This window comes from Kockiozyma suomiensis (assembly GCF_038497685.1).
Source record: "Kockiozyma suomiensis strain NRRL Y-17356 unplaced genomic scaffold V2V93scaffold_26, whole genome shotgun sequence".
NCBI classification, from domain to species: Eukaryota; Fungi; Ascomycota; class Lipomycetes; order Lipomycetales; family Lipomycetaceae; genus Kockiozyma; species Kockiozyma suomiensis.
This window is the reverse complement of record NW_027117689.1, coordinates 14,412-29,288: the sequence shown is the minus strand read 5'-3', so window position 1 is coordinate 29,288 and position 14,877 is coordinate 14,412. Positions and strand designations below refer to the sequence as shown.

General features: G+C 42.8%; 4 protein-coding genes across 4 annotated transcripts; 3 read left to right on the top strand and 1 right to left on the bottom strand.

The window, feature by feature from the left end:
* Positions 1 to 1,162: 1,162 nt before the first annotated feature.
* On the top strand, positions 1,163 to 4,351 carry V2V93DRAFT_377106 (uncharacterized protein). Its single transcript, XM_066911901.1, has 3 exons — positions 1,163 to 1,479; positions 1,548 to 1,618; positions 1,671 to 4,351. Exons 1-3 carry the CDS (start codon positions 1,382 to 1,384, stop codon positions 4,223 to 4,225), a joined length of 2,724 nt encoding a protein of 907 aa, XP_066762830.1. The 5' UTR covers positions 1,163 to 1,381; the 3' UTR covers positions 4,226 to 4,351.
* On the bottom strand, positions 4,264 to 6,207 carry V2V93DRAFT_341069 (major facilitator superfamily domain-containing protein). The gene is made up of 2 exons (XM_066907803.1): positions 5,690 to 6,207; positions 4,264 to 5,626 (listed from the first exon to the last, which is right to left on the bottom strand). Exons 1-2 carry the CDS (start codon positions 5,880 to 5,882, stop codon positions 4,440 to 4,442), a joined length of 1,380 nt encoding a protein of 459 aa, XP_066762829.1. The 5' UTR covers positions 5,883 to 6,207; the 3' UTR covers positions 4,264 to 4,439.
* On the top strand, positions 6,045 to 7,451 carry V2V93DRAFT_393130 (NADP-dependent oxidoreductase domain-containing protein; the record flags this gene model as incomplete). Its single annotated transcript, XM_066912496.1, has 3 exons — positions 6,045 to 6,068; positions 6,519 to 6,623; positions 6,681 to 7,451. 3 exons carry the CDS (start codon positions 6,045 to 6,047, stop codon positions 7,449 to 7,451), a joined length of 900 nt encoding a protein of 299 aa, XP_066762828.1.
* Positions 7,452 to 10,331: 2,880 nt separating this feature from the next.
* On the top strand, positions 10,332 to 12,395 carry V2V93DRAFT_145929 (uncharacterized protein). The gene is made up of 2 exons (XM_066906859.1): positions 10,332 to 10,434; positions 10,498 to 12,395. The coding sequence occupies exon 2, from the start codon at positions 10,626 to 10,628 to the stop codon at positions 12,081 to 12,083; it is 1,458 nt and encodes a 485-aa protein (XP_066762827.1). The 5' UTR covers positions 10,332 to 10,434; positions 10,498 to 10,625; the 3' UTR covers positions 12,084 to 12,395.
* The last annotated feature ends 2,482 nt before the right edge of the window (positions 12,396 to 14,877 follow it).

Here is a 14,877-nt window from a genome sequence, read left to right as displayed (position 1 = left end):
TTACAACAGAGGCGGAGTACATGGCTTTGAAGCTGGCTTCGCAAGAGGCTTAGTGGAGGAAAAGACATTATGAGTTTATCTGCGGAACTAGTTCCGCAAGAACTGAACCCATCAAAGTTGCAGAAAACAATCAAGGAGCAGGGGTAAGCTGAGGAAAGTTCCAAAGGGTGGCTTAGCGAGGCTGTTCAGGGGGTGGCTTAGTTTTCCTTTGTCTATATAGCAACCCCAGATTCCCAGTATCTAGTAACAATATCCATTCCAATGCTAACCTGTTGCCTTAACATAAAACCCACAACAAGCGATCTCATCAATATGAATAACTCTATCAACTTTGCTATGTCTGACTCTTCCACTGGCAAGCAGCATTTGCAAGACAAGAATTAGAAAGCGTAGAAAGCGTAGAAAGCGGAAGCTCGATGCCCCAGCTATGTATGTGCATTGTGAAGTATGCCAGTGTTTGGCGTCAGATTTATTTGAAACCTTCTACATAGTGAATAATAGATAAGAGGCAATCCTGTGCTTTCAGCCCTAAATTGATTTCATACTAAGTGATTATACTTCAGCAAAATGTGATGTCAGCTGACAATTCTTTGTCCTAGAAATGCAAATACCGCAAGCAAAATTGAAAACCATAACGCCTGAATCCTGTACTGAACAGCTTTTGATAAGGACTTTCGTATCTGCTGCTGTACTTGCTGGGAATTTGAAAGGGCGGACGCGAAGAATATAAAAGCTGTATATGCCAAGATGCTTCAAAAGACGGCGTCGATTTGCGTAAGAGGTTTCAGAAAATGCTTATCTGAATTACTAAGTAGCAGGTTTCCGTGTATCAGCAGTCATTGATGATGCTTTTTGAGGAGGCAAACGGAAGAACCAGTCAAGGTGGAATCAGCGACTCACATATGAGCTATTGTTGATCTCGAAGTCCTATTTAAAGATACAGCTGACTGTAGTAGTGGCTTGTTGATAAACACTTTTGCTCAAGTAAGATTCGTGAGACTGCAGGGATTTATAACAATCATCCCAAGTATGTATCAAAGTATCATTGATCAGACAAAGTAATTGTGGTAAAAAACATGGCAGGTGCCGCTAAAAAAACATTTGCTAATAAGACGACACCGACAGAGAGCTCATTGTAAATGAATAGAGATCCTGTGTAGGTAAGCAACGTGAGGTCCCGTGCTCTTCGCGCTAGTCGCTTCTGAAGTTGTGGGGGCAGATTCATGTGGGGCAGCAACTCAATCTTGTATTGACACACCCGATTATCTAATTTGGCTGCGAAACAGGTCGACTTCGCAAGAGTAAGCTTGACTGTTTTTTAAACGGGTCTTATAAGCTCCATATTATACTGCAACTAAGAGGATATGCTATAAACGTGAAGATGGTAGACTCATCACGGACCCACATATCACATAGTATGGATAGCGAAGAAGTAGTTGATGACGTTGACGATGGACCTGATGGAAATGATGGACCAGCGTAAGTAGTGATTGCTCACATTAAGTACGAATTGGATATTATATTCAGCTGCTGAGATTTCATGTTAGATGTTTAGGTTGTCGCAAACGCAAACGAAAATGCTCGCGTACCCAACCATGCTTTTACTGCACAAAATTCAGTTAGTGACAAGTATCTTAAATTGGCTATATTACTTGCTGATCTCTATCTAGACCTTGAATGCGAGTATGACGAGATGAAGACGAAACCAAGAATAAAGGCTGGAGTTTTGCAATCGCATTCAGAGCGTCTCGATAATCTTGAAAAGCTATTTCTTGGTCAAAGCCTTATTCTACGTCAGCTACTGTCTCCAACAATAAATTGTATGAGTACCCTCGCACAACAAGCTACTCCAGAGGTAATTGCCAGCATCAGTTCAAGCATAGGGAACGAGCAGAGTGACGCAAGATGGAAAGGTCTAGAGGAAAATTTACGGAACCTGCGACAAGAGCTAGGAATCCCTAGTAGAAAGAGAGAACGATCGCCATCTGAAGATCAAGAAGAACAAATCGATCTGACCTATCAAGAGTCAACACTCAAAGGTGCGGGAGTACCTGGCCACGCTGACTTACACGCCAGGACTCATGTTTCGCTGCAAAAGAAGGCGAAGGGACTGTCGGCAAATTCTACTGACGAGCCAAAGAAAGAAGGTCAGAATTCAGGCGTTATCAATCAGAACTCTATAGCCGATTATCACAGTGATGACTCCGGCGATTTGGCCTCTCTACTTTCTACTTTCCATGCAGTACAATCCTATCTTCCACCCGATGATTTGATCTACGATTTGGTGGAGATTCATTTTGAGGTCAATCAGCCGTGGATTCCGGTACTACATCGAGTTACGTTTAAACAGCAAATGCGTCTGCCGTCGGCACGTCGTCGTCTATCAGTGATTCTTAATGCCATTGTAGTTGCCACGTCTCGCTTTTCAAAAGATCCGCGGCTTAGTGATCGTGCTATTCGGGAGAAATTATGCAGTGCCTGCCGTCAGTATGTACTTTTGCAGAATCTGGAGTCATATTCTGTTGAAAACGTACAAGCAGCAATAATCGTTGCTTTTGATTCTATTGGCGCCGGCAGGGGACCAAGAAGCTGGGCACTCGTAGACTCGATGTCTCGAACGGTGGAACATCTTCGTTTATCTTTTGAAGAAGATGAAGATAGTTCTCACTCAGGCGAGGAGAGCAATGGTGATAGCATGCAGAATTTTCCTCCACGAAATCAAAAATTTATGACTCGAATGAAATTTCTTAGAAAAGCTGAATCATTTATCGAACAAGAAGAGCGAAGACGAGTGTTTTGGAACGTATTTTTGTTAGATCGCTTTTGTTCGATATCTACTGGTTGGAATCCTAGTTTGACTGCAGTGGACGTCAGGCGAAGACTGCCAATAAATGGAGAGTACTGGAACGATAATATCCCTCACCGAGGAAGATATTTCGGGTTTCAGTCAATCAAGCCAGAGACCCCCCATGGGGACGAAGAAACTCCGTGTACCAGCAGTGGAAATTATTCTTTACTTTCAGCGACTACGGATGAAAACAAAAGCAGCCTTGAAGATGAAGTAAAAGCGTTGGGAGGGTTTTCATATTGTGTGGAAGCCTCAGAATTTTTGTCTGCGGTAACGCAGTTTTTTTTGCAGCAGGATGTACACCCGCAATCGTTAGCAGAATTACAAGAATGGATGAACGGATTTAAAGATCTTGATTTGAGACTTGCACAGTGGAAAGCAAATTTGCCGGCAAAGTGGAGAGAGGTTAAAGTGCATCCGATGCCAAAGCTTAAGTTTGATCCAATGATGGATCAGAATTTAACCCTTGCTCATATGACACACAATACATCAGTGACTTTATTACACCAGTTTGTAGCATATCCGGTGGCTCAGTGGCAGTTGACATCGATGATGCGATCATCGCAAAGAAGTTCAGCCGAGACGTGCCTAGCTGCAGCCAAAGAAATATGTCAAATGACTTCCAGGTATCTACATGCAATGGATGGCATTGTAAATCCACAGTTTGGATTCTGCCTGTTCGTTTGCGGACGTATGCTTTTGTGTCATGCGTCATTCACGAAGACGGAGCTGCTGGCAGAGTTCGCTTTCATAGTCGACACTTTAGGCGAGCTAGCTCGGCGCTGGAGAGGAGACTATTATGGCGGCATGCCAACAGCATTGAGTGTGGTAGAACGCAATTTGAAAGAGGTTGGCACAATGGATAATCTTTTTGCTCGATTTCAGAAAAGTCTGGTCAACGCGCGGATGCAGATGACACTGAATGAAAACGAGAAAATTGATATTCGAGCGCCAGTGTATGCTGCCACTTCTACGCGTGAGATGGATCAAACCAAGACCGCGCCTCCGTCACCAATATCTGGACATCAGACCTTTTCTTCTACGGAAGCTATGCCTATTCCCGAAAAGATAACGTACGCAGAAATATTCACCGGAGAGGGAATAAGTCTAACATCTCCGCCACTTCCTATATCTTTTCAGGCTGACCGATCGATGCTAGCACCTTTCCTGTCCGGGGATCTCCCCGCATATTCGCAAGCAAATACAAGGGTCAACTCTCCATTGGTTTCGTACAACGATATTAATGTGATGATGGAAGATGTAGAAGGTGTGAAACAGCCAGATAATGGATTTAACACTGAAGATTTGGTACCGTGGTTTGACGATCCTCAGTTTTCCGAACTAGATCGAGTTTGGACTTTTGGAAATCCAGATTGATCCCTGTAGTATCAAAAGGACTTTATGTATCTGTAAATTTAAGATGCTAACAAACAATAATATATTCAGTCTATAAATGAAAAAGAAAAATATTGCTTTAGATGCCAAATTCGAAGCCAAAGTGGAACCATTAGATGCAAATTTTTAAACAAGCGCGGACCAGAATTGTCTAAAGGATCTTTCAAAGTCTCTATTCTCCCTTCTATACTGTATTCTACTTCGTAGACAGTATTTTCCAATTTGTGAGAACTAACTTTGAAAAGAAAGCGACTACGCCGCCGGCAGTCATCATGCAGGATGCAAAGACGGCGGCGCCCCAATATTTGCCATCGTCCGAGTCAATGATGGCACCAGCCACTGGCATACCAAATAGGGAAGAAAATGATAAGAAGGCAGAGACGGCACCCATGCGGGCACCAACTTGCTGCATTGGAGATATTTCTGCAATCATTGGCTGCCACATGGTGAAAGCAATTCCAGAAGAGAATCCGTAAAATGCAGCGTACAGTATGATTGCTACATGTGAAGATGCAGGAATCCATAACGCGACCGTGAGAATGGCGCAAAGAATAGTCCCAAAAGCATAAGTATTGAAACGTCCGAGTTTGTCGGCTAGCAAGCCAGGTACGACTCGACCAAAGCAAGACGCAGCATTCTGAATAGAGATAAGGTAGGAAGAGAGAGTGGCGGAAAAGCCATGAGCAACTGCATGGTCAGGAACAAAAGAGATGGGAATAAAAAGACCCCAGTAAGCGAAAAAGACAGAAAAAGCCGCCAGACAGAAGTCTGTATCACCAAAAGGCTTGAGATAGCTCTGATAAAAAAGGATAGGCTGACGGCCAGGAGATTTCAGACGCGTTGTGACTGTCAAACAGCTGAGAATAGAAAAAAAAGTTAGCAAGAAGCCAACTGAGCGCACGCCCCATCCGAATCCTGCTCGCTTCTCGACACTACGAAAAATGATAGGAATTACAACTCCGCCGAGAGAAGAGCCGGCGTTGGCGATACCAGAGGCTGCAGCGCGACGCTTGACAAACCAGGTATTAATAGAAGACACGCAGGGATTGAAAATAAGAGATGCTCCCAACGACGTGCAGATACCTTGAGCAAGAATGAATTGGAAATACTGCGTGCAAAGCGAGGTCATCATGATGCCAAAGTTCATGAGAATGGTTCCTGCGATGAGAAGCTGAGTAGGGCCAAAAATATCGTAAGTTCTACCGACAATAACGCCACAAAACACAGTCAGACAAGTCTGTAAAGAAGTGATCCATGCTATTTGGGACGAGGTATAAGAAGCTAGCTGGTGTTTGCCGTAGTATTCGGTGAAGACGCCGATGACCTGGATATAGCCAAATGAGGCGAAGATACCACAGAAGGAACCAAAGACGCAGATCCAAGCTGCATATGTAGTTAGTTTAAGACGAGCAATTGCTAACAAGCAATCAATCCAAAAGGAATCACCTTTTAGTCCGTAGTCTGGAGGGTAGAGTTCATGGGGATCTAGTGCGTAGCCGGTGCTGGCTCTGCCATAGGTTGCTTCTTTATCTAGTTCCTCTTGAAGAGCAGAACTGATAGCAGTAGGTTCCTCAAATGCGGGAGAAGAGTTGTGCGACGAGGTCTTTCCGCAACCAGCTAACGATTTCTCGAAGGACATTTGGAGCAGAAGCAAGAGAAGCAGTGAAAGAAAAGTAGAACGAAAACTACAAATGAACGATTATGAGGCCGAGGAGGCTTAAAACAAATTTCAACTAGTCTTGCAGGCTGCACATTTTTATAAAAAGATAAAAGAACGAAGAGGGGAGCAGAGAGAGGGAAGATGGTGAGGACGGTTGAAGCCGGGGTGTAACTACTAACTCCACTTGTGCTGATTCGCCGGAGTTTATTTACCGACTCCTCGGAAACGTGTCTGTGGCCCTTATCGCCGAGTCATATGACTAAGCTTACAGAGATTTGTGCAATATAGGTTTAGGGTGAGAAGCAGACAGCTGCGTGGGGGTTGGTTTGGACCTGGGCGGGGAAAGGCGGAATAGAATGGTGGAATAGATGGTGGTTCGCAATCTCCATTGCCCCCATGAAACCAGTTTTCGCCGAACCAGAATATATGTATGCCTCTCGACGACTGCGACGAATCCCCCCCTCCCATTGAGATCCATCCTCACTTTACCCTGAATATCGATCAGTAACCCAAAGATGGCTACCGGGTACGTACTTCTTTACCTGCAAACTCACGGATCCCGTTTTTCTCTGACCGCGCGATAGACGCTCATTCACCCTTAATTCCGGCTACAAGATCCCCGCACTTGGACTCGGCACCTGGCAGTCCCCGGAGAGCGAGGTCTACACTGCCGTTCTCAGCGCGCTCAAGCTCGGATATCGCCACATTGATGCTGCTCTGGTATGCATATCTAATCTCTTATACACTGTCGATTGACTAAATTTCAGTGATCTCTAGTGCTACGGTAACGAAAAGCCCGTTGGCGAAGCCATCAAGGCGTCTGGCGTTCCTCGTGAAGACATCTTCCTCACTTCGAAGCTTTGGTGTACCGGACACACTCGGGTGGCCGAAGATCTGGAGAAATCGCTAGCCTCACTTGGCGTGGATTACCTTGATCTCTATTTGATGCATTGGCCTGTTTCGCTCAATCCGAATGGCAACCACCCGCTCTTCCCTACCAAGGAGGATGGATCTCGTGATATACTGCCAACTGAGGAATGGAACTACGTCAAGACCTGGGCGTCGATGCAGGAACTACTCAAGACTGGCAAAGTGCGCTCAATCGGCGTGTCGAACTGCTCGACCGTGCACCTCGACGAACTACTTGCTGCGCCGACGACAACTGTTGTACCTGCCGTCGATCAGGTTGAGTTACACCCTTACAATCCACAGTTCAAGCTGCTAAAGTACACAAAAGAGAAGGGAATTCACTTGACTGCGTACTCGCCTCTGGGGTCAACTGACGCGCCACTGCAACAGGAGAAAATTGTGTCGCTGATTGCGGAAAAAACGGGAAAGACAGCCACACAGATTTTGATTTCGTGGGCGATCTGGCGTGGTACTTCTGTGATTCCCAAATCTGTTACCCCAAGCAGAATCGAAGCCAACTTCCAAGATTTTGTTCTATCGGATGAGGATGGAGCGCTGTTGGATTCGATTTCAAGCACGACTCAGAAGAGAATTGTACAACCCAACTGGGGTGTCAAGATCTTTTTGGACGATGAATAGGAATACAGAATCAAAGTATCTGAATAATAGTTTAATCTAATAAAACTTGACAACTTAAAAGGAAAGCATGCTACATAATCCTTAGGTAACGTAAACCCTATAAAAATTGGATTGATTCGATTCACTACTGGGGTGTTTATATATAAAGACCCTTACAGGTGAGAAGAGGCTGAGAAGCAGAAGAGAAGAAGAAACAGAAAATGAAGACAAGAAAGAGGCATGATCAGAGCACAACGGATACAAATGGAAAAGATGCAAGCGGTCTGTGGCCCAAAATAAGAAGAGCAGCAACAACAGCTACGCGAGAATATGCGGTCAGCACGTTACCGCTAAAGCTTCCGCAGTCTCAGTAACTGGCAATATTTTCAGCAAAGTATCTGCGTCATTATACACGCATTTAATGTTCTGCCACTTCACTCATTCCATGTCCGGCGAAATATATACATCAAACCATGCCATATGTATAAACCTGTCGCCCTCGTCCCCACCCTAGCCGGAAATAACTCGGTCAATCCATACGCAGATTCAAAAATAATAATTAAAGAACTGAGAGGTAGTCATATCCGATAATTTCTGGAGTGTCACAGAGCTCGGCCGTCCTGTGCCTCGCCCGATATCTCACTCGCGAGTCAACTATCAACTTTCAAATTGGGTTCGCCTTCCTATATTATTAACTTGGTTTTCCTTTTATAGCACGATAGAGCACCAGGGAGACTGATATTGGGAAGAGCAAGCTCAAAACCTTTCTTTCAACGGATAACTATAAGATTCCGCATCATATTCAACGTAAGCGGACGCTCACACCGTCCGAAATCCAATGCTTTTGACATACCAAAAGCAGATTAAATTAGCTGGTACCAGTACTTACTTACGACCGCCAGTCGTCGCAATTCATAGAATGGAACATATCTTGATATTATCAAGTGTATTTCCCAAAGTAGATTGTCGAACAGATATTGGCCGCTAGAGTTATCTGCCGCTGCTTCTAGATCCGGAGAATAAGACAGAGCCATTTCGGTTATCTTTTATCATTTTTTGATCAGAAGGACACTTTATAACAACGTCCATATCAAATAAAAACACAACTTACAGCTCCCAGATCATACATCATATTATATCTTGTCCCCTTTCGGTTTCTTCTTTTGCAGAACAAAACACCAACAACTCATTGGAATCTCAGCCTTTACGTACCCTTCTTGTATGTGATTTAGTGCCTTATCCGAACAAAATAGCAGCTCAAATCATGGAAATCTCAATAAAGCTTGCATATACATACCACCAAATTCTCTTGGTGAAGCCCGGCTTGCTCTGATAGCTCGCAAACCGTAGAAGCAAGTTAACCATCTTTCAGTCGACTACCTAATTACATCGCTAAGCAATATTCCATGACGATGCTATATCAGCACCACATACTGTCGCAGGCAGACTCATCACAAACATCGTATTAAACATACGTCAACCCGCATCGGATACAGGCGAACGAGTTCTACTGCGACTAGCAACACGGCCTGCTTTTGTGCTTCCTGACCAGCAACAGATTTGATTAGTCGGTTGTATATAAATATGTTTGTAGCAGCTGATCATGGCTGGTTCTCGAATTTCATCACGTCTTACATAAGTACGCTAATTCATGATTGCTTGTAAGAATACAATTGCACCTAGTCAAAGATCCAATAAACCGATTCAAACTGTCGATTGGCCATGGCGACCTCTTCTTATTCCGAAAAGGGCTAAATGAAGATACATGGCTCTCGCTGAGCGCTGATAAAACTTTCTAGATCAATTGTTTTTCGAAGATTGTTTTCGAGTATCCTCGTCCAGTCAGTACCACGGAAGAACCTCTCCTACGCAATCTCTTGCAGAAGCTGCATTGGCATAGCTGCTTCACTATAGTAAAATCCATCAGCAGCGACAAGATATGCTAAGCTTAGACTTCGCTCTGAGTTTCGGTAAAAAGATATCCGTATTCATGCGACGTTGTCGATCGCTTACTTTAATAACGCTTTTATTAACCTTAACCCATGACACAGCTTTCACTGTTTTTGCCTGTAGAGTCGTATCTACCGAGAAATGATAAATTTACCCAGTTCAGATGATTGCCAAATTGCCATACATCAGTCGGATGATAAAGGAGTAATCTGAGTAAATATCGTATGCAGCAGTTTCTCTCTCGTTCTGGTACTCAGCTTCCGCTTGAGGAATCTGTATGATCACCACTCAAAGTTCAGTGTAAAGCTTATAAGCAATGCATGGGGTTGGTACCCTCAATTACAAGCTACAGATTGCCCGGTGAAAAATAATAGCCAAAATCCCAGCAATACTTTCTGCCGATGAATGCTTTTTCCGATTGTCTTTACTAATAATGAACTGTACAGCATTTGAGTTTGAAGATAGTGAATACCAGATAATACGGCATCACAAGACTGACTGGAGAAAACTGTATGCTCCCACCGACTTTGGCAATTTAGATCCCAGTCATTTCGCCGACTTTTTATTTCTAGATGATAAAAATGATTACCATTTTGCATTGGGAGATAGGGCGGCTTCTAATAAGTATTTGGAGATCGCCTACTCTCTCTATTCGCGAGTTTGTCTAGCCTCTGGTTTTTAGTATATTGTGCGCGATTGAAAGACTCTAATTTATAATAGGGATTTGATTGGCGTCATCATCTCTTAACTTTAGAGTCATCACATCGCTATCTGGCAAATCGGGCGCAGATTGCCCTCAAACTGAATAAGCACGATTGGGTTCTTCGAGATGCTTATCAGATCTTTAAGACCTTACCCGACTCAAAGAACAAAGACACACTTGAGCAAGTAAGGTAACTTGGATTCTTTTAGTATGCATGGGTCTAATTTGATCTTACTCATAAAGATAACGGCTGCTACGGAGATTGCGCTGTTGGAGCTGGGCGACTCCGCTGCGTATGATTGCTTTTCTGATCTCGGTTTTAATCCTCTTCATCCTCCTGATACCTTCTCGGTATGTCATGCTATACAAATGTTTAGATCAAGAGCCACTTGTATTAAGTTATCAAGGATCTAGTCTCTTCTTTTGAACATACGCGTGCTGCAGATTGTCCTCGAGTGCCACAAAATCTGCGGCTACACATTCCTCTGGACATCTGCGTCGAAGTTGCCAAGCACGTCCCACCATTTAATCGCCTTGAGCTTATGCAATTGAGTCCTGATTGGAATGCTGCTGTTTTGACATCATTAAGATCGATCACGAAGCTTGATTTACGCGATAGCAGGTGGCCATTAACCATAACTCTTATAACTTTCATTCTCGAGAGATGCCATTTGTCTCTTGTTGATCTCACTATCGATAATTTGATGGTAACTGACGTTAGATCAGTTGTTCGACTTTTGCGAAACTTACAGGATGATCCAGCGGAGGTTGCACTTGATTTTCCGAAATTGAGATCTCTCTCTATTCTGCACCCGGAAGCGGCATTGCGGTATCTTTATGCGGAAGTTGATTTTCCTTCTCATGCTCCTCATTTCAAGCATTTTGAGCAATTAACAAGGCTGACCCTTCCCGTCGAAGAACCTCGGGATATAATTGAGTCCATCATGCTTGCAGATTTTCCTAACCTACTTGAGCTCAATCTGACTCTCAGTTATGATGCGACAAGAAGGCAATCTAAAATAACTTTTTTCAACGATTTAGTAACCTCTTATCGGCATCCTAAACTTCGCGTGCTCAATATTGGCGGGTCACCTTTTATGGATGATTACAGATATCCCTTTCCATACTCTGCAAGAAATGAGAGAGCCAAGATCTCGCTATCGCTGGTTCTCTATCTGATGCGCCTATGTCCCGAGCTGATCGAGTTCAGATGTACGTACATGGACATAGTTAATAATAATATGTTCCAGCACCCTCTTCCGATTGACCACATTATTCCACGGTTTTTGAATTTTGCTGCCCTTAATCCTCGTTTGAGATTGTTAGACATGCGTTATTCTCGTTCTTGTGCCGAAATCGAGATACCGCCGACATGTAAGATGTCAATACTCAAGATGGTTGGGAAAATACCTCATTTTTGCGTAACGGATTACGAAGATGGTGTAGCTACCGAACCTCTATCGCAATCGGACAGAAAGTTTCAACTTGAAATATTTGATATCAGCGGTTATCAAGAAGCGCACTCTCAATCGATAATCAACGCATTGTCTCGATTGAATCGCAGGTCCTTAAAAATCTTAGACATCTCGCTCTGCCCCGATGTAGATTTTGACAGCAGAACATCTGATACTGTCGAAGAGTGCGAGACGCTGCTAAGCAACATTCTGTTTATGTTCCCTAAGCTTGAAACTCTCTCGATTGGATATAATAATCGACTACATGATGGAAATTTGAGAAGTGTGGGGAGATTAAGGCATAAATATTTACGCTCTCTTGACATTTCGGGATCTCCCAATATCACTGAGAACGGTATCAAAGCTTTGTTGGATTTGGAATCGTGCATAAATCTCCAGCGCCTAGTTCTCTTTAATTGTCCACAACTGTGTTTAGATAATTTGAGATCATTGCGAAGCGACGTGCAAATTCTAGGAGAAGATAGCGACCATATCGTGTATGAGTTGGATGGAAAGCAGCCTGTCATATCAAATCTTGTAAGTTAATGTTCAGCATTCCCCAATATAAAAAGGTTTATTCAATAAGAGAGTAGGGCTCAACTTTGAGACATAAATGTAAGCCATTCTGGTTGTTAAATTGAGAGTCACCAGTTACCAATCGCTGTCTTGGATGCCGAGATTTTGATACTATTCAAGTGAATCCAATATCCATCGCTGACATTGCGAACTGAAATCTAAACGGAAAAGAAAGCCTGAGGTTATTTGAGTCTTCTTCGGTCCACAGCACTCAAGATCTCACTATTCATCTTCATCTCCAGCAGCAGCTTTCATTCGCCCATGCTCGAAAATTTAATCAATTGTCACTACTAATTGTGATGGGACGCTGATACTGTAATCGTAAAGGATCTAAGAATGGAAAAAGTTGGGTTAGAGATACATGCGCCGTTGTCTTCGCGAATCGAGCTATTCGAATAGCGCACTCCAGAAATATGCCACTTCTATTGATACCACTAAAGACAACTACACTCCGCTAAAGAGATACGCATCATTGTCTAGCAAGGAGCCGGAAAAGCCTTGCGTCGACTTTGCTGTCCTTGCTGTTGGGCGCATTTAAGACATAATGTAAGGTTGCTGGCTCATGCAATAACTTATGTTTAAACTCCGCCGATTATGGTGAGAATCCCATTTGAAGAGAAGGACAGGGCCGCTAGAGATAATTGGTGACAGACCAGAGGATCTCAATGCGACCATATCATTACTTTGAAACACGCAGAGCTGAGCAATATTAATACTGATGCAATCCTTTTTTCCAGAATTTCTATGGAGATACCGCAGAAAAAAAACGCTTTTTTCACGAAAAGTTTATCGAATCCATAGTTGAGAGTCTACGGTATACTGACAGGACCTATAAGAAGACTACACTAGTCCTACCGGCGATACTGGCTAAGGGTTCCAACCAAAAAGACACACTCACTACTCTTTATCACTAGATAGAAAATAGTTTTGACTTTTCGTTACTTGTGCCAACTTATTCCGCCGTATACATAGCCCACGATTTCACAAGTAGAGCCTTTAAAGGCACACATATCTTGAAAATTGACGATGCAAAGGACCTCTATTGATGAATTGCAATTATTCGACTGCTAGGGGGATTCTCATTATATGTAAGGATTAACAATTTTATTTTGAGGGCTTGCATGGATGCTGTGGCTTGGTAAAGTCTCCTTATCATTAAGAGTATTTCCTTTACTGTAAATGGATTTATTCATAGATCTTTGAAGACGGGATCAAGAACGATTGGCCGGCGATTTATTAAGCCACTATCTGAGTAATTCAAACTCTATATGCTAAAAGGATGAATTTCTTGCGTGAGTACTATAGTCAGAGGTAAGGTAACGTCGGTATGGCTGCAATATTAATTTAAGACGACGCTCACTATTTTATAGCAATTTTGATAAGCGGTAAACTTTCGTAGGCAACCTGTAATAGCAAGCTTCATAACGACTGTCGACCGCTCATCGTAATGGCTCTCATTAATAGTAATAATTGTCATCCAATGGCAAAACCGATAAGTGTAAGGCAGACGATTGGAGACTGTATTATCGGATGCTACTCCTTGGTAGCTTTAGGTTTGCAGTATTCCACAATCTCATGCTTCATACCAATCAGTATTGCAGTATTGCGCTATCCTTTATCAAGTCATACTGAAAGGTGGCTTTCATAAACAAGTAGTAATCTGGAGAAGTATATTGGTCTATTTGCCGCAGTTAGTCACGATTTCATATCTCTAAAAAGTTAAAGAGTAAAGCAGATGAATAATTTCTGAGAATTGGTTAACTATCGGCTATAGTACTTGCGCAAATGAAAGGACTGTCAGAGATAAAGCCAGGATCATATGCAATCCCTATGCAATCATGAATAATGCGAGTATAAGCTGGTAGGCAACGAGGGCTCGAGACAAGTTAAAAGTTTATGTCAAGACTTCTAACTTGTCTCATATACGCTTCCTATCATCTATGATAGGGAGCAGGTAGGCACCCACCTACCTGCCATGGAGTATCTCGTTCACGAGATACTTAATCATGGCTACAAAAGAGGTGGGTGCTTACATTGGCCATAGGCAATGATTCCCTAAAAGATAAGGGCCCGTTCCTTGACTACCAGGTGAACATCGAAATAGGGCAAAATAAAATAATCTTAAAGCCGGGTAACTATACATTTCGTGACTTCAAAATCTTTATATCAAACTCTAAATCATGACACAGAAACAAAATAAAATGAGGACATACTGACTCATTGACTGAACTTATGTGCTCGGTACCCATCCAGCCAAGACAGGAATATCCTCAGCAGAGAGGCAATAAATATGTGGGGTGTGACAATGGTTGAGAAGCTCGAATGAGGATGAGAAAAAGAAAGAAAGAGAAAAGAAAGAGAAAAGAGAAGGAAGGGTGTTGATAGTTTGGTATGGGGTGAAGGATGGGTTGGTAGGGGGGACAAGACTAATAAAAAATTCACAAAAGAAAAAAAAAAAAAAAAAAAAAAAAAAAGAAAGGATAAAGGAAAAAGAAGAAAAGGATTGATTATTAGATCAATATGTGGACTAAATATAAGGGAAAGAAAAAAAGACTAGGATCAGTGAAGGTTGGGCTGGTAGGGACCAAAGAGGGTAACTAATTATAGGTAGTGGTTATCTAAGACCAGGTAGTTAGATAACTAAATTTTAGTGACTCTGATACCTATAAATTAATGATGGTTGAAGTTTCTTAGGTATGTCTTACAAAGACAGAGAAAAACCGAGATGAATGGTTATCATGCAAAGATAATGACGACTGTTGAT